Here is a 23,935-nt window from a genome sequence, read left to right on the forward strand (position 1 = left end):
AGCTTAATCAACAAACTATGTGTGAGTGAATTCACAATTTATGTTAAAAATTAGTTCAATATAAAAAAACATATAAATGACAGTGCAAGCTGCTTGTAATGACTGATCCATGCAAACCTCGTTTGTTTGGTTTACTCAATGTCCTTTGTAACTGGACAAATCAGGTCAGCCATGGAACTAGACATTTAGGCCACAGTATAATAATTGCTTCAATGCTGCCTTCAGAGAAAGAACCTGATGACATGCAATGTGCTCCAACCACTTCCTGCCTGCCTTCTGACCCAAACCTGGACACAAACCAGACACACATTGCTCCCTGGCTATCTCCCAACAGAGAAAATATGTTCTGATAAACATGCTGGACTATTTGCCCAGACAACAAACAAACAAAAGGGAAGCATAATGCTTTTAACCATTCGGATTGGGCAGACACATTTTGTTCGGTTTACTTGATTGTCTGGACAAGCCATGTCCATTGTAAGTTGAATGCAGTGTAAAAGAAAAAAACATTTTCTATAAAGAATACTGTGGAGGAAGTCTATTGTAAAGTTTCCTCATGGAGCAACTCTTTAAATATTAACTGAAAACAAAAACAAAGATTTCAATCCATTACTTTTTTAAACTTGCATTTCTTTTTCATTTTTTTTTTACATTTGAGCACTTCTTTCATGTTTTCTAAAAAAAAAATCTTTCAATATACTTTGCAGTATTTATGGATTTACCCCGTATGCTCATTCTTACTGCTTTTAACTTTGGTATCCTATACTGAGCCTTGGCCCTTCACGCAGAGGTCTCAATATTAAGAGAAAGGTAACAAACAATGAGATTATTGCCCCGTTACTTTTTAGTTAGTAGCAAGTCAAACATTATACACGTTATGTCAGTAGTCACCATTTCTGTGTGAAAGATAGAGACCACTATTTTTTAAGAGGTATCTATAACAGACCAGAATTTGTAACACCATGTATGCTATTTTTCAGCATACATGGTGTTACAAATTCTGGACTGTTATAGATATCTTGGGCTCAGCAGCATCAATCGCTTCCCTAAATGGTCTGAGCGTCTTACTTTTGTGGAAGTCAACTCGCGCTGCTCTATATGTACTTGTATACTGGCATAATCCAAGGGATAACAATAGTACCCCCTTGTGATGTGGACTGAATATCTGTCTTTCGTATGTGTGCTTTTTCAATCTCTCCACAGGCAGAATGAGCAAACACTGAAGTGAGATGAAGCTTGGTGTGACTCGTTAAGCGTTTTTATTTCATAAGAACATAAGAAATAGGAGCAGGAGTAAGCCAATCGGCCCCTCGAGCCTGCTCCGCCATTCAATAAGATCATGGCTGATCTGATCCTGACCTCAAATCTAAATTCATGTCCAATTTCCTGCCCGCTCCCCGTAACCCCTAATTCCCTTTACTTCTAGGAAACTGTCTATTTCTGTTTTAAATTTATTTAATGATGTAGCTTCCTGGGGCAGCAAATTCCACAGACCTACTACCCTCTGAGTGAAGAAGTTTCTCCTCATCTCAGTTTTGAAAGAGCAGCCCCTTATTCTAAGATTATGCCCCCTAGTTCTAGTTTCACCCATCCTTGGGAACATCCTTACCGCATCCACCCGATCAAGCCCCTTCACAATCTTATATGTTTCAATAAGATCGCCTCTCATTCTTCTGAACTCCAATGAGTAGAGTCCCAATCTACTCAACCTTTCCTCATACGTCCGCTCCCTCATCCCCGGGATTAATCGAGTGAACCTTCTTTGTACTGCCTCGAGAGCAAGTATGTCTTTTCTTAAGTATGGAGACCAAAACTGATTTCACATCACATGAACTCACAGAACAACTGCCATGATCAGATTCATTTATTTAAACTATATTTCATTATCTCCAGCACATTCATTCATATGTCCAGTATGAATTCGAATCTACATCTCTTTGCCCTGCTGCCCTGAGAATTTAACTCCTAGAGAACAACGTTTAGCTCAGTAATAGCATTTTTAACATATTACATTAAGCTCCCCACCCCCCAATGACAGCAATGTCAGAAATCCTGAAAAATGTTTTTTTGTGTTTTTTTAAAAGGAGTTAAACCTCATAGCTCACCAAGTCTTCATATACAAAAGGGTTCTTAACTTGCAGGTAGAATGTTCTCCGGTATGCTAAATGCTCACTGCAATTGATTTTGGGGATGGGAAGGGGATTTTATGTTTTGACGATGTCTGCCTGTTCATCTGTGAACATTAACTTGTCACTCAATAACTTTAAATGCCATATTAGATTTTAAATAAACATAAGTAATTTCCTGTCATTATACACTCTGTTCACCAAAAATTGTGCTGGAAACTGTACATACTTCTATACTTGGGTCTGAAAACACTGGTTTGCACTCTACTGAAGTCACTTAAGCTGTCTGATTGCGGCTAACAGTTCATAAACTAGTCAAGACTTTACAGTTTATGTTTTGACACAGAATTGACTCATTAAGCTCACAAGATACCTTGATGCCGCTTCTAATACCGCAAATAATTGTTCAGCAGTCTAATGGACAAAATTACCCACATTCTAAAAGTCAGTGGCAAAACGAAGCTTTCAGCACACTTTGACTTAGTATGTTTCATTTCATGCTTGTGAGTGTTTCTTGTCACATTTCAACTGTATTTGCATCAACAATCTTATCAATAAGGATTTAGAAAACATGGACCACGAGAAAGCCATTTGTTCCACTGAACTCACGCCTTCCAAAGATCTATCATGGACTGTACCTGTCCTATTTAGTCTTCAATGGGAAATTTCTGCCCATTTTCTCTGGCCCTTCCCAAAAGTAATAGGATGTCTCTGCATCCCCATATCTTTACTACAACAACAACTTGCACTTATGCAACACCTTCAACATATTCAATTCTGTTAGATTGCCTTCCATGAGCATATCTGGCTTACATGCGGTTTAGCCATCCATCACCAAATCTGTCTAGACTGCCCATTACTCCAGGACATCCAGGAGAGCAAAGTACCACCACCACCACCACCCCCATCCCCCGCATTTTTTCCATTACCAACTAGCTCCTTAATCTGCTCTCCTCTGCCCTCTCTACAACAAATGAATGCAGTTTATTAAGATTGAGACCATCCATTCAGCTGCCTCGGCTACTTTTCCCCTCACCTTTTCCCGTTACCCACCAAGCCAATGCTTTCCTCTGCCCTAGCTCTGAACCTGCATCTTTTTCTGGTTTCTCTCCTGTCCCTGCTCATGCCCTGTCTGAGCTCATCTTGTCTGTGAGACCCATCTCCTCCTTCCATGACTCCCCACCAAACTGCTATCACCCAATTTCCCATCCTGCCCTCAATGTGGTTCCCTAATCTCAAGTACTGTCTCCCTCCCTTTCAAAACTGTAGTTATCACCCTCCTCCTCAAAAATCCCACCCTCAACCCCTCTCCTTGCAAACTACTGCCCCATTTCCAACCTCTCTTTCCTCTCCAAAGTTCTTGGAACTGTGTTGCCTTCCAAATCCCTAGCTTGCCCAAAACTCCATGTTTCCCATAATCAGGTTTCCACCCTTGTCACAGCATTGTAATGGCCCTGATCAAAGTCACAAATGTGACTGTGACCATTATGCATTATCCCTTCTTGATCACTTTGCAGCCTTTGACATACTTGACACATCCTCCCCCAACACCCATCGTGCTGACCAGCTCAGTGGGACTGATTGGTTCCATTCTTCTCTGTCCAATTGTAGCCAGAGTATCTCCAGCAATGGCTTCTCTTCCCACCCCTGCATCATAATGTCTGCAGCCCCCAAAGGATCTATCCTTGGGCTCTTTCCTCTTCCTTATTCTGCCCCTTGGCAACATTAATGAAGACATTGGGTCAGCTTCTACATGTACATTGATGATATCAACCCTATCTATCCGCCACCTCTGTCGACCCCTCTACTGCCTTTGTGTTGTCAGATTGTTTGTCTGACATCCAGTCTTGCATAAGCCTCAATTTCCTCCAGTTAAACTTTGGGAAGACTGAAGCCATCGTCTTTGGCCCCCCACCACATACTCCATACCCTTGTTACCAATTCCATCCCTTTCACCAGCCACTGTCTTGGGTTGAACCAGACTATTTGCAACCTATTTGACCTTGTGCTGTGCTTCAAACCCTATCTCCTCTCCATCACAAAAACCGTCTACTTCCACCTCTAAAACATCAGCTGCCTACACCCCTCCCTTAACCCATCTGCCGCTTTTTAAAAATTTGTTCATGGGATGTGGGCATCGCTGGCAAGGCCAGCGTTTATTGCCCATCCCTAATTGCCCTTGAGAAGGTGGTGGTGAGCCGCCGCCTTGAACCACTGCAGTCCGTGTGGTGAAGGTTCTCCCACAGTGCTATTAGGAAGGGAGTTCCAGGATTTTGACCCAGTGACGATGAAGGAACGGCGATATATTTCCAAATCAGGAAGATGTGTGACTTGGAGGGGAATGTGCAGGTGGTGGTGTTCCCATGTGCTTGCTGCCCTTGTCCTTCTAGGTGGTAGAGGTTGCGGGTTTGGGAGGTGCTGTCGAAGAAGCCTTGGCGAGTTGCTGCAGTGCATCCTGTAGATGGTGCACACTACAGCCACAGTGCGCCGGTGGTGAAAGGAGTGAATGTTTAGGGTGGTGGTTGGGGTGCCAATCAAGCAGGCTGCTTTGTCCTGGATGGTGTCGAGCTTCTTGAGTGTTGGAGCTGCACTCATCCACGCAAGTGGAGAGTATTCCATCACACTTCTGACTTGTGCCTTGTAGATGGTGGAAAGGCTTTGGGGAGTCAGGAGGGTTAGTCGCTCACCGCAGAACACCCAGCCTCTGACCTGCTCTTGTCGCCACAGTATTTATGTGGCTGGTCCAGTTAAGTTTCTGGTCACTGGTGACCCCCAGGATGTTGATGGTGGGAGATTCGGCAATGGTAATGCAGTTGAATGTCAAGGGGAGGTGGTTAGACACACTTTTGTTGGAACCTTCATCCATGCCTGTCACATCCAGACTTGACTATTCCAGTGCTCCATTGGCCAGTCTCTCATCTTCCACCCTCTGTAAAGTTCAGCTTATCCAAAACTCTATTCTGACTACAATTGGATAGTTAAGAGTGAAACCAAGCAAGGACAGGCCCACCAAGCAGGGCAACAGATGAGAGGTGTTGAAGGAGGATGGTGTGATCGATTTGTGTCAAAGGCTGCAGAGAGGTTGAGAGTTCATGAATCAAGGTCACCACAAATGTCGTTTGTGACTTTGGTTAGGGCCATTTCGGTGCTGTGTTAGAGATGGAAACCTGATTGGAGAGTTGGGAGAAAGGTGGGCAGAGATTTTGGAGGTGATAACATTCAAGGACCTTGGAGAGGAAAGATAGGTTGGTGATGGAATGACCAGCAAAACCACCCACTCCTCCAGGATTTTCTAGGAGAGCAAAGGTAACCCCCGGCTTCCTTTCTCCATTTGCAAGGACAGAGGAAAAGAGGGTTTTTTTTTAAAGAGGAGATCGTAATTGTTTTGAAAGGAAGGGGACAATGCCCAAGGAGAGGGAACCATTTGCAAAGTCAGCTAGCATAGGGGCCAGGAAGGGACGTTGGGAGGTTAGCAGTTTAGTTGGGAATTGGGGGGGGTGGGGGTTATGGGCGAGATGAGCTTGGAGAGGGCATGTGGGGAGATGGAAGGGAAGCTAGAGAGAGCCATGGGCTCATGGCTTGGATGGGAGAGCTTGGGGTAGTTTTAGGTGGGGTCAATCTAGGTGATGAGCCATGAGTTCCTCGCACTTCTTGTTTTGAAATGGTGGTGGAGGAGCAGGGAGAGGGTTGAAGGAAGTGGTTGTAAATGGAGAAAAGAAGCCGGGGGCTATCTTTCCCCCCGTAGAAAATCCTGAAGGAGTGGGTGGTTTTGCAGAGGAGAGTGAGGTCCAAGAACACTTGATATGGTCTAGTCAGAACTGGTGATTGATGGCCAAGCACTTTGTGCACTAGATATGCTGAACTCTGAACCTCTTGGATTTGAGGAAGCAAAGATGGGGGCCATATCGGGGGGAATGACGAGGATGAAAGACAATAAAGGTTTTGCTGGGGTCAAGACCATCAAAGGTGGTGGCGAGAGAGTGGTTGAGCAAATCAATGACTGCAGAAGTATTGTTGCGAATGGTTAGGCAAAAGCTCGGCAGTTGGAAGTTTGAAAGTGCAGTTGCAAATAACTGAAGAATTTTTTCCAGCAGACACAGAAGGAATTGGAAGTGGGTAGGGGGATATGGGGATATGGGTGGTGAGGGATACAACGATTTGGGCCATGGGAGATGGCAAGGTTAAAGGGATGGCCTTGAATATCTATAGAAGAGTCTATATGAAGGGAGAGGTTTAGAAAGGACAGGAGGGCAGTGATTTCAGAGGAGAGAGGGAAAGCAGAGCTGAGATGTAGATTGAAATCACCAAGGATGAGACCCTCAGTGCAAACGCTAAGGGAGAAAAGAAGGTTGAATATCTCGGAAAAACCTGGGGTGCAAATCAAGATTCCTAAGTTTTAAGTGGGAACTCTAGGTTTGTTTCTATCACATTGCGAATTTATGAATTATCAATGCAAACTGACAAAATATGCATAAAAGGTATATTCTGAATGAAAGCAATTACAAAATTATGTTCATGTACAGTAGTGCATGGCTTTGCACGCAATCGTTCACTATTGCCCGGAGGGAATCTAATGAAATGTAAAAATACACCAGTGGTTAAAGTTAAATTTGTAGCGAACTATTAGAATACGAGTAGCTATTTTCTAAACTTCTGGTCTGAGCGTAAATTATGGACAATTTAATTTTTCTGCAGATTGGAATTACTGATCCTAATGATCAGATGAAAATTTTGGAAGCAGTTTATGAAATGCAGCCAGAAGACCTACAAGTTGCCCAGTTACCTACATTGGACACTTTTGATTGCAGGTAATAGAAAATAAAGTGACGTGAATAACTACTTTAAACAGATGAAGCACACTGGCTATTAGAAAAGCACCATAGTGAGTACCCAAATTCCTTCACATTTTGCAGCAGTCCTGCAGTTTTTCATTCACTTAACGTCTGTCTCTATACCACTGATAAAATAATGAATATGGGATTTGATGAGAGACTCAGCTTTAGCATACTGGGGGGAAAAAAATGAAATTTTTTTGTTGTTGTTATTAGACATTAGCAAAATTGTTTGTGAAGTGCATGCTCCACCTTGATAAAACCACAGGCATTTTCCAGAGCCATGGCGAATACCTGAATAGGCTTTAAGAAGTTAAAATGGTGCACTAGTGAGAGTGCTGTACTGTTGGAGATACTGGGAGTAATTTTAACACCCCTCCCCACCAGGATGGGCGGGACAGTGGTGGGGGATAGGTTCAGTTGTTAAAAATGAGGAACGTGACTACAACCTGCTGTGAACGTACCTACTTCCTGTATAACCATGGAGGGTTGGGGTCGGCCAAGTAACCCGCTCCTACAAGGTGGGTCAGTAGTTATACAATGTTAATGAGGCTCCGTACCTCAGATTTTGTCAGCCATTTGGATTTAATGTTTCCAGCACTGGTTTCCCAGGGCTCGGGAAACCCGGCAGCTAAAGGGAGGCGAGAACTGCCGGATCCAGCAGGTATGCTTTTCCTGCACTGCTTGTGGGCCAGGAAGAGCAGAAGTGCTTCCCCACTGCCCCCCAAGCAAATCTGCTGCCCCACCCCCAGTGACTTCCGGAGCACCCCCCAACGATCTCCAGGATCTCCAATACCCGTGTGACCTCCCGGTCCGGTCCACCCCAACCACGCGACCTCCCATTCCTTTTCTCTCTCGCTCGCTCTCTCTCTGTCTATTTCTCTTCCCCCCCCCCCCCTCCCCCTCCCCCCACAAGTAATCTCCAGACCCCGTCACGATCTGTAGCTTTCCCGGCAGCTGACAGGTTCCGCCACACTCCCCCCATCAATGTCAGGGCCACTGTCTTTTAGATGAAACATTGAACTGTCTGCTTATTCAGACAGACTTAAAAGATTCCATGGCACACTATTGGAAAAAGGTCAGGGAGTTTTCCCAGTGAACTGGTGAACATTTCTCCCTCAACCAATTAACTTTTGCTGTTTTTGGGACAGTTGGTTGCCATGGTTTGCTACGTAATGACAATGCACTTTAAAAGTAATTAATTGGTTGTGAAGCACTTTGGGACATCCCAAGGATGTGATAGGATACCATATAAGTGCAAGTTCATTCTTTTAATTCAGGGTAATATCAGTAAAGCTATTATATGGAGTAGTCCAGCCACCTTTAGTTAACATTATTAGTTAGACTTGGCTAATGAAGAGGATATGCATACCCTTTTTACCAGAGAGATGGGAGATATTTGTCCCATATCTGAAGTGCTTTGGGATGTCCTGAGATATGAAAGGCACTATTTAAATTCAAGTTCTTTCTCTTGATCTACCAGTCTTGCCCTCCCTATTGTGTACTACTTGAGCAGAAGACAATTCTATGTGGAGGCTATTAAATGATAATTACCTACTCCCTCCCCAGATGAAGTTATCCCCTACATACTGAACTCCCACCCACCTTATTCTCTCTGACCCATATAGAAAGGACCAATAATGTTTCCCGTTTGACTCAGTATAATTAATAAGAATGTGATTGTTCTTGAGCTGTAGAATCACTTTAAAGCTTTAAAAAAATTGCCACCAATTTCCTTCTCCAAATTGCAAAGGCTTTCTGGCCAAAGTACTTCGATCCTACAGATCAAAACTAACATTACATCATTGTAAAATGACTCCCACAGCTTACAAAATACAGACATTTTGAAGATTTTTAATTGCTTGTTGCCAGTGGATTAAAATAGTACATATGTTTTAGAAGTCAAGAAAGCCATTTTTGTAAAATTTTTTATTGGGACAAAGTTAAGCAACTTGCAGGGAGAATGTGGGGAACAAGCAAATTATAAGCCAACAATGAGAATTTGTTTGAAAGGCACATGAAGTAAAACTAAAACTAGTCGCATTTGGAAGTTTCTCCCAATAAGACCCTTAATTATTTTAAAGTAAAAATCAAAGTGAAGAATTTGATTGAACTGAGGTATTTGTATTCCTAGATATTAAAAACTAAAGTATCTACTTAAATGTAAGGTTGTTATTGTCACCATGACAATTATTTTGCAATGAAAACCCCTCTCCATTCACGTTATGTCTTAAGAATTCACAAAACTGCTGAAGGTCGTTCATCAGTAACAGATTATTGTCAGTGTATAGATGTAGTTTGTAGAATGTTCACATTATTGATGCTCTCCAAGCAAATATCGCAATTAATTACATGCCATGGTAGACCTTGCAGTAAGCAGACAGGCGTTGAAACCCTTAATTCCCTCTGCCTCTCTGCAAATATGCCTAGGTTCACAGAACGTCCCTGAGATTGTCAGAAAGTTTGGATTTAGGTTATGGATGACAGAGGGAATGAGATCAACCATTATCCTGTCTCCCAAAATAAGCTGTGATTTAATTAATCCAATCTGAGAGTCATAACTGCCTCACCTTTGACAAAATGCTTTTGAAATCTGTGTTTTGAATAAAAGCATTTTGCTGAGATAATGTTTATAATCACTTTGCAATATAAATTTTGGGCACAAGACCCAGTTTGTTCCATTTTTACCTGTGGAGTGTGTTTGAGATCGAATATTTTTGTTTTCCTGAAGTGCTCCAAAAGGAGATATTTCTTAACGTTCCAATTTCTTAACTGTCAAATATCTATCACCTACATTCCACGTAGACGTTACAAAGAAGATTTTAACAAAGCTTATTCTATTCCTTGATAAATGAATACAAATTTGAAAGGAGAGGGAAAACATTTTGTACGAATTTTTAATGCAAACTGTATGAGCAAACTCTGACCTTTTTATGTTAAACTAGGTGTCAGAATAAAGCAGTCCAAACAAATCCAGCTGGAGTTGATGTTTGAGTTACTAAGTATTTCAAACATGCTGAAACACAGGACTGAATGTAGATGTTTTATGGGGAAAAATTGTTAGACACACACATTTCAGGAATCTGACCTTGCAATCTGTTTCTGAGATGTGTTTATATACATTTTTTAGTAAGCTTTGGCTTTCCATCTATCACAGGTCTTTCCACGGTACATGTAAAGTAGTCATTCAGTGGTAGAAAAATATTATGGAAATGTTCATTTGTTAGGGGGGTTTTGCATTCTGACGGGGTGTTTCAGAAGTCATGTAACTTCAAATGTGTATGTTAATTAATCTTCACATTGTCAGCTCAGAAATTCATCCAAACCAATCCCTTGGTGTCACTATCCATTACAAAAAAATTAAAACATCAAAACTATAAAAACAAAGTAATCTGCAAGTATATCATTATTTGTAACTAATTTTAGAAAGGGGCACTAATGGTGAAAATGTTTCTATAAAGATTATTTTAATACATTTCTGTTGCTTTTTGTCGTTTAATTTTGCCTGTAATATAAACAATAGAGTCCTTTGAATGGATATATGGAAACAAGTATACTAGTCTCTCATTCATATTTTATCCAAATAATAGTGAAACCTTGGCCTATAAGTAATGTATCAATTATGAGTTGCATGAAGTCTGTCATCCCCCTAGGAGTAAACTGGATCCCAGTGTACTCCCAAAAATATATAAGGCACTTTATATTTTTACTTATTTAAAGTTTTAAAATAACAGCATTTTTGGGGTGTTATTCTTTGAAGAATGGAAGAGATAAACTGTAACATCAGAGCACCAAAGAAACTTTGTTTTCTGGAGTCTCTGATAGGATAAACATTGCAAATTAAGAGGAATATTGGACAGCTGTAGATAAACCTCACTGTGCAGCTTTTTTATTTTATACCCTGTGTGTGTATATACTTTCAAGGCCAAGGTCTAAAATCATGGAGAGTAACTGTTGTTAGCCTTTTTAGTAGTTAAGTCATTTTTGAGGCAACCAAGTTGAGTGAACATGAATTGGAACCTACCTGATTGAAATGTCAGTAGAGCCAATTCCACTAATGTTAAGTGAACATTTTTGTAAATGGAACTTGTAAATCTGAAATTATCTCCTGTAAGTGTTGCATTTATTTGCACAAAATGAATAATTTTACTTGTTGATCTCCTGTCAAGTGATTTTCCCCCAATAGCACTGTGCACCATGTCTACAGCTTGAATTGCATACAGTTGAAATCTGTTGCCTGACTTTTAATTCTAAATTAAAAGATATGCCAATATGAAGTGGACTACATTTTAGAATATTATCAATTTCAATTAAAATAAGCAGAGAATTGCATAGCAAGAATTTCTAGCAATTTGCTGATATGAATAAAACTTTATGGAAAGAGGGTATTTATCCAAAAATGTATAAAGTTGCCATTGCACACCTTTTAGTTTTCATAATCGCAGGCTGCAGTACTAGTAGATTATTTTCTGGTACTGCTCAGTGATGCATCAGAAAATTACATTGCAAACAGCAAAACCATGGGTGGACCATGTAGATTATTAATATTTCTCCTGTAATTTTTACCTTCCCCTCCCCCAGTTTTCTTTCCATTTCTTCCCCCTCCTCTCGTACAGGCTGTGGATTATAGTTTCATGAGTTTTAGCAGTCCTGTGATACCCCACTCAAGCGGCTATTCTTGTGCAAGCCTATGTATGGTATTTTATCACAGGGATATCATAGCAAGGCCAAATTCTGTCTTCACCAGACATCCACACGTGCACATTTTTCAAATAGGGTACTGAATGGTAACCAGTAGTGGGATCCCTGCATGACTTTTTTTCCCCCTCCATAGCCCTAAGACAAATTGTAACATCCCCTCTGCTGCCTTGGCTTGGGTCAGCTAATAGAACAGGCCAGCAATCAAAGCTGGTTCTTTCCTGATTTGTATGGTACATTACTGCATCTCACAGTATATTTGCTCACTGAACCATTGGAAGAGCCAAACTTAACATTATAAACTATACTAAATTAAGTTTTTCATCTGCCTGGTAAGAAATGAAAAAAATCAAACACTCTAGTTCCTACTGTGATGACCCACATTAGCACTAGATAGTCAGGTCTTCAACTTCTTCCAGACAAAGTTCAAACATGATTATGTATATAGAACAGAATGTATTTAATAACAAGTAGCAGTGATAAGTCAACAACTGGAACAGCAATTTTGCCTTTTGTCTCTCCCTTCTGGGTTTTGACTTAGATACTCAACTTTCTGTTTTCCTCTCCTGGGGAGGAACTACAACTCCACCGTCCCAGAGTGCAGTGTCTCGGGATCATTACGTTCCTCCCTACTCTCTGTTGCCCTGTCTATATATGACACATCAGATAACATGTAACAATTCTGTCAAACAAATGAACGTAGATATGATCAAATCATTGAAGAAACATGTATGCATAGAATGCTATACTTATAACCAATTCTCTGGTGATTGCTTGGCAGTTATTCTAGGACGTTTAACCTTTTTGAATGTAATTTATTTCTCCATTTACCTGCTCTTCCCCATCAAGTAATCTCACAACTGTTAGAGTAATTGATTTACAGAGGTAAACAGTACATCCTCCTTTCTCAGGGACACAGGGATGTGAGGACAGAGTATCCCAATCAGGCCACAAAGCCGTATCAATCTCCTCTGATTTGAAGCCAAAAAAACATTTATTAGTTGATCCCACTGTAGGCTCAGTGTAGACACTGTACCATCCCATTCCGCTTCTTCGCATCCACCTGCTGAAGATTTTGTCTCACTACTAACCACTGTTAATATCTGTTAACCAAGCATTAGAAGGTGACAAAGAAGTTGTTGATGGTATTGATGAGGATGAGAACTGTTCTCTATCTGGATTGACCAAGATTTTCTGGTACCTCCTTGAGAATTTTCCCATATTCAATATGTCACTTGCGTGGAAGTCACAGCTACTGTGCCTTACAGTAAATTCAGAAGCTTAGAATTTGTGTCCAATAATTTTCCAAGTACCCTGCATGGAACCTTGTGGATAGTCATTAGTTTAGTAATCATAACTTACACTCATCAATTTAGGATCAGCCTTGGCTTTAAACAAATCACTGATATCAAAATATATTGGCTAAAAAGTTTTTATAAATATATTAAGAGAAGGGATTGGTAAAGGGGAATGTGGGCCTATTAAAAACAAATGCAGGCAGCACTGTAACAGACTGGCAGACTTGTTAAATTAATATTTTGTATCCGTTTTCATATTGGCGGAAGAGGACAAAATACCAGCGGTACAAGGGCACCTAAAATTAAGTCAAGGGGAGAAACTTAGTGGATGTAATATAAATAAAAAATGGTAATGGCGAAAATAATGGAACTTAAGCTAGAGAAATCTCCAGGACCTAATGGTTTCCACCCCAGGGTATTAATAGAAATAGGTGCAGAAATTGCAGATGCGTTCATCATAACCTTACAAAAAGCTCATCACGGTAACTACTTTAGCTGTCAGTGGGGAATATCTCCATTTGAATAAGTCAATAAATACCAAAGAAAGTTTCCAAGAAATTGCACTGCCAGATACACCTGTAAGCTTTATAGTGACCATTAATCCCTTTGGAGCCTGCTATGATGATTTTGAAGTTTGACATGTATGACAAGACTTTACATAACTATTAACACCTCTTGTACGCAGCCAGTAAATTCATTAGCAGATTTATAGCATTCTTTTTGTGCGAAACAAGTGTCCACTCATGGGATATTCGTGGAATTCTCTCATAAGTGATCAGATGAAGAGACTATTTTCTGCCTGTTTCACCTCTGTGAAGTTAACAGCATTATATAAATGCAAGTTGTTGTTTCTTCATGAGTTGAGAGGTCTCAGCAAGACTCAACTTGCAGGTAGAAAACTGCTGAACATTATATCTCTCCTCACTGACTAAAGTTATTTTGAGCAGATGCCAATTGTGAAGACGCATATAAGCGCCAGATAACAGGGTGTTCAATTTCTTACAAGCGAAGTTCAAAAAAATTGTTATGTATGTAGAACTGATTTGTTTCATTGTTACCAGTTATTATTATACATAGTCATCAACTTCAACAGCTCCATTTTCTCTCTATTGTTACCTCCTATTTCTCGCTCTCTCTTTTCCCACCTCCCGCCAGAGAATCTTCTGGGTTTTACCTTATTTTCCACTCAACAACTTCTTCCCCAGTGATGGGAAGATCTACAGTTCCATCTTCAACAACAACGGCTTGCAACAACTTACATTTATATAGCGCCTTTAACGTGGTAAAACGACCCAAGGTGCTTCACAGAAGTGTAATCAGACAAAAATTGACACTGAGCCAAAGGGAGGAACATTAGGACAGGTGATCAAAAGCTTGCTCAAAGAATTAGGTTTTAAGGTGGGACAAAATTAATTGGCGCTTGGAAAAATATGTGTTAATAAATGAAAGTCCGCACGGATTTGTTAAAGGCAAATCGCGTTTGACCAACTTGATTGAGTTCTTTGATGAAGTAATGGGGAGGGTCGATGGGGGTAGTGCGAATGATGATGTGTATATGGACTTTCAAAAGGCATTTGATAAAGTACCACATAATAGACTTGTTAGCAAAATTGAAGCCCATGGGATTAAAGGGGCTGTGGCTGCGTGGATACGGAATTGGCTAAAGGACAGAAAATAGAGAATAGTGGTAACCGATTGTTTTTCAGACTGGAGGGAAGTGTGCAGTGGTATCCCCCAGGGGTCAGTGTTGGGACCATTGCTCCTCTTGATATATATTAAAGACATGGATTTGGGTATAAAGGGCACAATTTCAAAATTTACAGATGACACGAAACATGGAAATGTAGTAAACAGTGAGGAGGATAGTAACAAACTTCAGGAGGACATAGACAGACTGGTGAAATTGGCAGATACATCGCAGATGAAATTTAAGAAGAGAAATGTGAAGTGATTCATTTTGATAGGAAGAATGAGGAGAGGCAATATAAACTAAATGGTACAATTTTAAAGGGAGTGCAGGAACAGAGAGACCTGGGGGTGGTTAGGACAAGTTGAGAAGGCTGTTAAAAAGGTCTACGGGATCCTTGGCTTTATAAAGAGGCATGGAGTTATGCTAAACCTTTATGAATCACTGGTCAGGCCCCAGCTGGTGTATTGTGGCCAATTCTGGACACCACACTTCAGGAAGGATGTGAAGGCCTTAGAGAGGATGCATTGGAGATTTACTAGAATGGTGCCAGGGATGAAAGACTTCAGTTACATGAAGAGACTAGAGAAACTGGGGTTGTTCTCCTTGGACCAGAGTAAATCAAGAGGACATTTAATAGAAGTGTTCAAAATCATGAAGGATTTTGATAGAGTAAATAAGGTGAAACTCTTTCCAGTGGCAGAAAGGCTGGTAACTAGAGGACACAGATGTAAGATAATTGGCAAAAGAACCAGAGGCAACATGAGGGGGAAAAAAAATTACGCAGCGAGTTATGATGATCTGGAATGCACTGCCTGAAAGGGTGATGGAAGCAGATTCAATAATGACTTTCAAAAGGGAATTGGATAAATACTTGAAGGGGAAAAATTTGCTATGGGGAAAGAGCAGGGGAGTGGGACTAATTGGATAGCTTTTTCAAAGAGCCAGCACAGGCATGATGAGCTGAATGGCCTCCTGCGCTGTATCGTTCTATGATCTTAAAGGAGGAGATAGAGGAGAAGTTTAGGGAGGGAATTCCAGAGCCTAAGGCCTAGACCGCTGAAGTCAGAGCTGCCAGTGATGAGGTGAAGGAAGTGGGGGATGGACAAGAGGCCAGAGTTGGAGGAACGCAGAGTTCTCGGAGGGTTGTAAGACTGGAGGAGGTTACAGAGATAAGTAGGGGCGAGGCCATGGAGGAACTTGAACATGAGGATGAGAATTTTAAAATTGAGGCATACGGGGATCGGGACTCAGTGGAGGTCAGCAAGCACAGGGGTGATGGGTGAATGGGACTTGTTGCAAGTTAGGATACAGGCAGCAGAGTTTTGGATGAGCTTAAGTTTATGGAGGGTGGAAGATGGGAGGCCGGTCACAAGAAGATTGGAATAGTCGAGTCTGGAGGTAACAAAAGCATGGATGAGAGTTTCAGCAGCAGATGGTCGGAGACTGGCGATATTACAGAGGTGGAACTACGCGATCTTGGTGATGGAGATGATATGGGGTCAAATAGGATGCTGAGGTTGCAAACAGTCTGATTCAGCCTCAGACAATGGCCAGGGAGAGGGAAGGAATTTTTGCACTACATCATACAGACTTAAATGTAAAATTGATCAATTTATCATTTGAGCTTTAGATATAGTTGTAAATAAAACATGCACCTAATCCAGCATTCTTTTTGGATTATTGAAATTGGAAAGCGAAAAGCAATTTTAGCAAAACTAAAATGAAACAAATATTGTGATTCGTCTTCACTATATATATGTATATATATAAAATGATCTGGACATGGGGATAGAGAAAATTAAATCATAATTTGTTGCTGATACCAAGTTAAGGAGCAAAGTAAGAAGAAGAATGTGGAAGACAATAAAAGGGACAGTAATATGATAGGAAAATGGCAAATGTATAGTACATTTTGGGGAAAAACAGAAAATGGAAATAAAGGCGTTAAAAGGCAGGATTAGCGGTAGAAAGAAATTTTGCACATAGAAGATTGCTAGAGTATGGAATGTTTTAGCATGATTATTTAAGAGAGAAGGAGATAGACACTTGTGGAAGAAAAATATTAAAGGGTATGTGGAAAGAGCAGGGAAATAGGATTAGCACAAGTATATTGTGCTACATGGCCTCCTCTGTGGAAATTTATATGATTCTGTAATCTGGGGTGCCTGGCAGCTTTGCATTTAAATTAGCAGTACTAATCCGTATCCACCACTAGGTGGACACATTTACTTAGGTATTAACAGGAAGATGCACCCACATCTTATGTGATATATGCAGAATCCACAATGACAAGAATTTAAATAGTCAAATTTGAAAGCAAGGAATAGTTTAGAAGCAAATGAGTTATTTACCTAGCATGATATAACTACACTGGTAATAAAAATGGGGCCTGCCAAATTCTTACAATTTTGCTTCTAAACCCATTTGCAGTAAATGTGATTTAAAAATCCATTAGAGAAGTTATATTTCTGTGTATGAGCTTATGGCTTCCAAATATAGGGGTGTAAATTATTTTCTCCAAACTAAAACTGGAATATCCTTTCTACAAAAATGCGAATTACAGTCAGATTGGTTAAATTGGTTTACACTTGCTACCAATTTTGTAACAGCCCACTATCTAGAGTTTAACAGGAAAATGTCAGAATAGAAAAAGCAAGGCTAAAATAAACTGACTTGAACAATATTCCACCTGTAACCTTACCCTTCTTTATATCAACTGTGGTAATTTAGCTGATTGAAGCTTACAAGATAGCATCTGTTTATTTACTTAATAACACCTTAAAGTTTGCCTGATTTAAAAAAAAATTATCTCTAGAATCTTCAAATGCAGAAGTTATCTAGTTTCTATATCTGAATTAGGTCGTATGGGAGACTAGTTTGTCACAGATAAGGTGCTGGATTTGTTGCTTATAGTATCATTATTTCACCTAGTGAATATCAGCATCAGCTTATCCCATGGGCAAACACTGTGATCTTGGTTAGACTAAAGAGTAGTGAAGCTCATTGCAGTTAAACCATTTAGGATTGATGGATTGCCGTTTGCTTTCACAAACACTTTTTCCTAGGACCATTAGAATGATTAGTCTAACAAAACAGTTCCCCAAACAGCAAATATTAAATATCTGAATGACATTAAGCCCAGTACTGCAAAGCCCTTACTGTGAAAGTTGTTTAATGATTTGGTTAAAATATATACTGTTGGACTAGTGATGAATTAGAAAGGTTTCATTTGCTTTGTCAGTGACTAATTGCATTTTCCTTGCATTGCTTGAAGTTCTGGCATGTATTCACTGCTGTTGCAATTTCCAAACCACGGTATGATTTTTTTTACAAAAAAGGGTGAAAGACCAGGATTTTAACCCATGAAGTATTTTTTTAAATGTTTTTCTTCAAAATATTTACGCTTTTCCATGCATTTCCAAAATTTAAAAAATGTAATGTTGATATGTACCTGATTTTAGTTTCAAAGTTTCTTTGCAGAGATGTAGGTATGTTATAGTATGAGGTATAAAAATAAAACAAAGCAGTACATTTCTGAAGTTCAATGCATCTGAAGACTTTTCCATAATGATTTGAAAATAACAACCAATTTAACGTCTAAGAAGTGATCACTTCAATCCCTTGTTAAAGTTTGTACAGACAATGGCTGTGGCAATGCTTAAAATAATAAAGAAATTTTAGTAACTGTCGTAGCTATCCATCAGAACTTGCGATGTAATTCTAACAATGTAATAGTATAGGACAGATGGATCAGTGAAAAGAATCATCAACTTGTAAAAATAGCTGAAAATATTTCAGAAACCATATCTAAAGCGATTTTTTAAATTTTTAGTCGCCCATCTTTGTCAAAACAGTGCTCTGAATAGAACAGCGTTAGAAATAGAGAACCTAAGGCAACTTTGGCCGTCCCCATCTTTGAGCACTATCTGATGACTTAAAGAAGTGTTACACTGAAAAAAATTAAATGTTGATTGACTTTCCACCCTCTCCAAAATGTTGCCAAATCAGGAGTTCCCCATCTTAGAATTGGCTGATTGAGCATTACAAACTGACAATGTGATGAAAAAGTGGGTAGTTCAAGTTACGGTAAACAATCAGTCTCCGGATCACAACCTTTTGATGGAGTATGCAGTCAGTTTCAGGTCAAGAATCTTGATGTGAAACCGACTGCATATATCGTCAAAAGATTGCAATCCCAAGATTGTTTCCTGTACCTGAACTAGAATAAATTATTTTAAAATATAGAATTCACAAAATTGATTTAGTGTAGACAGATTAAGTGGTTTGTATTTAGAAATGAGTTCCATTTACGTATGCAACATATTTTACTGCACCTAATTTAAGTAGTGAAGGATTAATTTTCCACTATCAGTATGTATGTCTCAATAATGTTCCGTTTAGTTACGTGATACATTGGAATGTTTCATTGTAAACTGAATTTCATTGTATTTAAGGGAACTATCAGCATTTTTCAATGCAGTACCAAAGATCAATCTCTCTCCACAGTTTGTCCTACATTTATTCTGTTTTTTTCCCTTTTTCCTAATTGAGAAATTTAAGCAAAGGGTCAAAGCACGTAATGCAGGGTTCCCTATCCAAGATTAAAAAGAGGAGACAAGATGAAATGAATCAAGAAATCATGGTTGGTTGATGGCAAGCTTGGGTTTTAAAAGGGAATAGATTGTAGAAGGAAGGGAAGACTGAGAGAGATAACAAATTTCATAACTTTGAGTTCCTGGAAAAGAATGAGTTAAAGAAAAAGACTGTGTGATGAATATTGATTTTAAAATCGACTATTGTAAAAGTGTTTTTCATCTTGCACATAGTTGTCTTTGTTTGGCTTTCAAAATGTATTAGAATACACACCGAAATATACATAACAAAGTTGTCTCATAACCTATGAACTTATTGCCTAAACCTGAGAGAAATACAGTTTGGCTACTCATCCTTGTTTAGAGCAATGTCTCTGAACCTTAAACGATAACATGTAGTTTTAAAATGCCAGCGTATTCAAAGTAAAATTTTTATACTTTCTTGTGCCTTAGTTTTCTGAATCTGCCTCCAACAGGCCTACAGCAAGCAAAGGCAGTGTCTGTGTAAATGCGCAAGAGCAATTCGCACAGGTCAGTTTGGCATCACTCACCTAGAATTCTGCGTTGAGTAAAAGCAGCTTTAGATAACAATTTTGGTGCACCTAGATAACATAAGTGTGGAGCTACACCTTTCCATTCTTATCTTTTCTATATCAGTGCTCTTTTGAAATTAGTGTTACATAATACCAATATAATTTATATCTGAAATAGATCATTAATGCATCCTGTAGGCTCAGTGATGTGAAGCCACATAAAAATAAGTGATTTCCTTGAATTAGGTGTTCTGCAATGTGATAACTAACGTTAGGTGGAGTGTAATTGGAGATCACCTTTTACATAAAGAAAATGACTGTATTGAACCTGTGCTCATTCTGAGAACTGCCAAAAGTGAAGATTAACTTCACAGCTCTATTTAAATGCAGGTGTGTCACTCCCTGACACACTTCTAGCATCTCCAGAAATCTACCCTCAATTTAATTGCCCTGTCACGTTGTCAACCCCACCCCCTTTGTGTCGTAAACAGAGAGCTGTGAAGCTTCACTAGCCCACAGTAGCAAAGTCTTAAGTGAAAATACTGATTTTTCATACAGCCTAAAATTGATTGTTGTCTGTCGGTTTATGTTTTAAATAATTTGTATAATAATTTTTTTTCCAAGCAGTGAAGAACTTACCAAATTTTTGATCAAACTGAAGAAGCACTCCAGTCACCTAATAGCAACAGTTCAGAATGTGGCAGACCAATTAACAATCAACTCAGAACTGGTATGTTTCAAAGTTTCCGTTACCCCCGCAAAGCTTACCTTATTATGACAATTCCCAAAATTGAACTGCCCTACTTCCTAATTAGACACACTTTTTTAAGACACCTTGCCTAGTCTTAAAAGAAACTTAAATGTTTTAATTTTTAGGAAACATCTCAGACTTTATGTTCACTGACATTACATTAATAGTAAAAAGGCAAATATTCTGTGACCATACCAGGATTTTTTTTCATCCAGTTTTCTCCTCTTACCCCTCTTCTGAAAATGGTAAGTGACTCACGCTGAGTTGTAGTTCCATGAACATCAGCAGCCCTTGGCATCTTGCCAAAGTAATCATTCTTTATATGTGAGCTTAAATATTCAATGTCAGCAGGATAGTCCACCATGGAGGCCATCACAGCTAAGCCCATTCTTATCCTTGCCCACCTTCTGCACATGAACTTTCATCAAAGGTTACTGAACAGGATTGCTGACTAATTTATTTTTTCCTTCCCCTTCCTTATCCCTTGTTTTGCCATACTAAAGTCAACCAACTCAGTACAGATTGGAGATTGTACCAGTAACCTTGCTGGTCTGTATGGCTTACTTCATCCATACTTGGTACTTGTATCTGCTTGACTCTCCAATTTTATCCTTTTTATTCCCCCTGATCTCCCACTTTTAGGTTCCTTAGTGCCACACATCATCCTCCAACCGAGAGGATAGGCAACTAACGAGCAACTAACAGAATGTAATAACCACAGTAACTTACCTTAAAACTGTTCTTCTCCCTCCTTCTGGGGAAGTGCTTCTCTTCTGCAAGGCTTCCCTCTGGCTGGATTGAGAACATGAGCATGTACAGAGATGAACTTATTGCACTCCTGTGGTCTGGCAACTCGACCATTACATTAAAATGATGGCAGCACCTGGCAGTTTGCAACAAGTTCATCTGTAGAAATCAGCATAAAAGTGAATAAACATAGAGGATTTTGTTTAAAAGTAGCTCATCTTAAATGTTTCTCTGAAAAAAGCTTCCATTGTACTAAAGTGACATCAGGCTGATTGACATTCAACCTGAAGAATAATAGATAAAAGATTTGATTTTTTTTCAATGGGTATGTTTTACTGACATTAATTCACATCTACATTTGTCTACCTGTTTTCAGAGAGTACTGGATTTGGACCCTGACCAAAAATCTGCTTTGGTCTGTGATGACTTGATTAAATGTATTCAGGACCTGGATAAGGAAGTGGAGAGGTTGAGGAATCTTCTGCTGAAGGTGAACAGACACTCTTGTACAGATTTAAGATAGTAGATTTTAGTAGTTATGATAAAACATATACAATTTTTTGTTTAAGTGGAAGCTTCCCTATAGCCCAGTATAAGGCTGTAGATGAATCAGATATAATCTGGATAACACTAAAGTGGTAACAAAGAGATAGTCAGGGTGGGAGAGGTCAAGGCTGTATGTTAACACAACATCCGTCATTTGGGAACTAACAACATATCGACAGGCACTTGTCAGAAAGTGTCACTTGAAAGTAATTGACTGTTAGAGTGGGAATAAATTTACAGAGATTCAGCAAATGGAGTATTAGTGTCAGCAAAGAATCTGTTACTGAATGAAGCCATGTGGAGATCTAATAATGAATATCTGAACAGAGCCCAGTAAAGCGTTACTATTTAGTGTTTTAATATATAATGCAAGTGTGAAAAGCAACATGGCACTTAATGGAGCAATACCTGATAAAACGAAGTGTTCTGTGAAATGTTTTATTCAATATGCCTCTTTTAATCCAGAAATTTGAAAGTTCATATTATTCACCGTAGTGATATCAGATGTTGATTTATTTTTGTTTGGGAATTGTTTTGCTTGAAAACCACATTGATTTAACCATAGAAACTTTCTTTGTTAGTTGAAAGTTATGCTTTTATTACAGTACTTAAAAGAAAACATAAGTTAGCAACCCCGGTTGAGTTGAACTTAAGATCACCTGTACGAGATAGAAAATATCAACCATGTAATTACTGATGCCTCCCCCGCTATTTAAAATGAATTAACTAAATGAGTTGAGCAGTGTTGAGTAATGCATTGTGATGGGATTTTCTTTCACCATATCACAGTACCAGATTTCAACTGTAAAATCACGATCAGTCAGTAATTATCCAGGATCAGCCCTCGTACAGTGGTGAAATTAAAAAGTTAGTGTGGAGATCCCATTAGATTGAAGATGGTGGAGATGAAAATTGTTTGAAATGATCCCAGTTGGACCATGGATTGACCTGTTCTCTCCTCTCACTTCTGAAAACATTGCCTAGATTTAGGATTCAACATTTATCAACAATATATAGTCCCTTTTAGAAAGATCAGATAATCTAGGCCACTAAAACACCCAGCAGCCTCCAGTTTCACTGCCCCGGCACAGTAACATCAGGAATCCAGAGCTATGAGCACCCATGTTTACTGGCTTACCAGTAGGGGAAAACTCATTTTGTATCCAGTGGGAAGAAATAACTATCAATGCTTGAGTTAGATCAAGGCCATGGATTGGTTATAGCATTTCAAAAGAGCATGCCCCAAATTCAAGGTTCCTTTAGTGGTTGTGCAAAGATCACTTTATTACTTGTTTTCAGTAGAGGTGAACATATCTCTTACACTTCCATGTTTCAGTTCAAAGTGAGGAGAGGCATGTGTTCTATTACCACTACTTCCTAGACGCCGGAGGAAGAGAGAGTTCAGATCTGTCTACAACCTCCGAAGTCTGAACAAGTCCTCAAAATGATTTGAAACATTCACTCTAGCTATAATTATTTAGGCCATGTACTCTTTAAGAGCTGAATATCCATCATCTTCAAGGATACCTTTTGAAGGAGAACCACACCACTTTCAAGAGATGAACATGAATTGCCCATGCAAAGTACTTTCCTTCAGCTTCACCTCTTCCTGAGCTACTTTGCTCAGCATTGGGTTACAGAACATTTGCAAAGTAGCAACATGAGTTAATAAGTACACCTTAGAGAGGGCATTATAGCATTGACTAGGCTTCTCAGAAAAGTTGGAAACCTTGCTTAGGATTCTCTTTGCTTAGAATTGCTTAATTGGTTCCTCTACCAAAGGTATGGAGTCTGCTCATTTTATTTAGAGTTCAGATAGTGGCTGCTGATTGAGATCAAAAGGGTTTTTTGTCCCTACTTCAAATTAGTTCACAGATTTAAATTGCTAATTAATGTAAATAGCCAGGCTTCCTGTACACGAATGAGCTGATTTTTTAAAAAACAATCTGGAAATATGTACGTTGACTTTTCACAGATAAAAATTTGTGCAAATTATCTAGCTCAGCACCTGCATATGTATATATAATTGTCATGATATGGAGATGCCGGTGATGGACTGGGGTTGACAATTGTAAACAATTTTACAACACCAAGTTATAGTCCAACAATTTTATTTTAAAAT

At 39.3% G+C, this 23,935-nt stretch overlaps 1 protein-coding gene across 3 annotated transcripts in view; it reads left to right on the top strand.

The window, feature by feature from the left end:
* asz1 (ankyrin repeat, SAM and basic leucine zipper domain containing 1) overlaps positions 1-23,935 on the top strand; it is an 89,993-nt gene that overhangs the window by 63,078 nt on the left and 2,980 nt on the right. For 2 of the 3 annotated variants that reach the window (XM_068000063.1, XM_068000065.1), the window contains 3 exons: positions 6,822-6,934; positions 20,394-20,499; positions 21,644-21,757. In XM_068000063.1, the coding sequence (XP_067856164.1) occupies positions 6,822-6,934; positions 20,394-20,499; positions 21,644-21,757 (333 nt within the window). The remainder of the gene's footprint in view (positions 1-6,821; positions 6,935-20,393; positions 20,500-21,643; positions 21,758-23,935) is intronic. The other variant, XM_068000064.1, reaches the window with a different exon arrangement.

The sequence above is a fragment of the Heptranchias perlo genome, chromosome 18 (genome assembly GCF_035084215.1).
Source record: "Heptranchias perlo isolate sHepPer1 chromosome 18, sHepPer1.hap1, whole genome shotgun sequence".
Taxonomy (NCBI): domain Eukaryota; kingdom Metazoa; phylum Chordata; class Chondrichthyes; order Hexanchiformes; family Hexanchidae; genus Heptranchias; species Heptranchias perlo.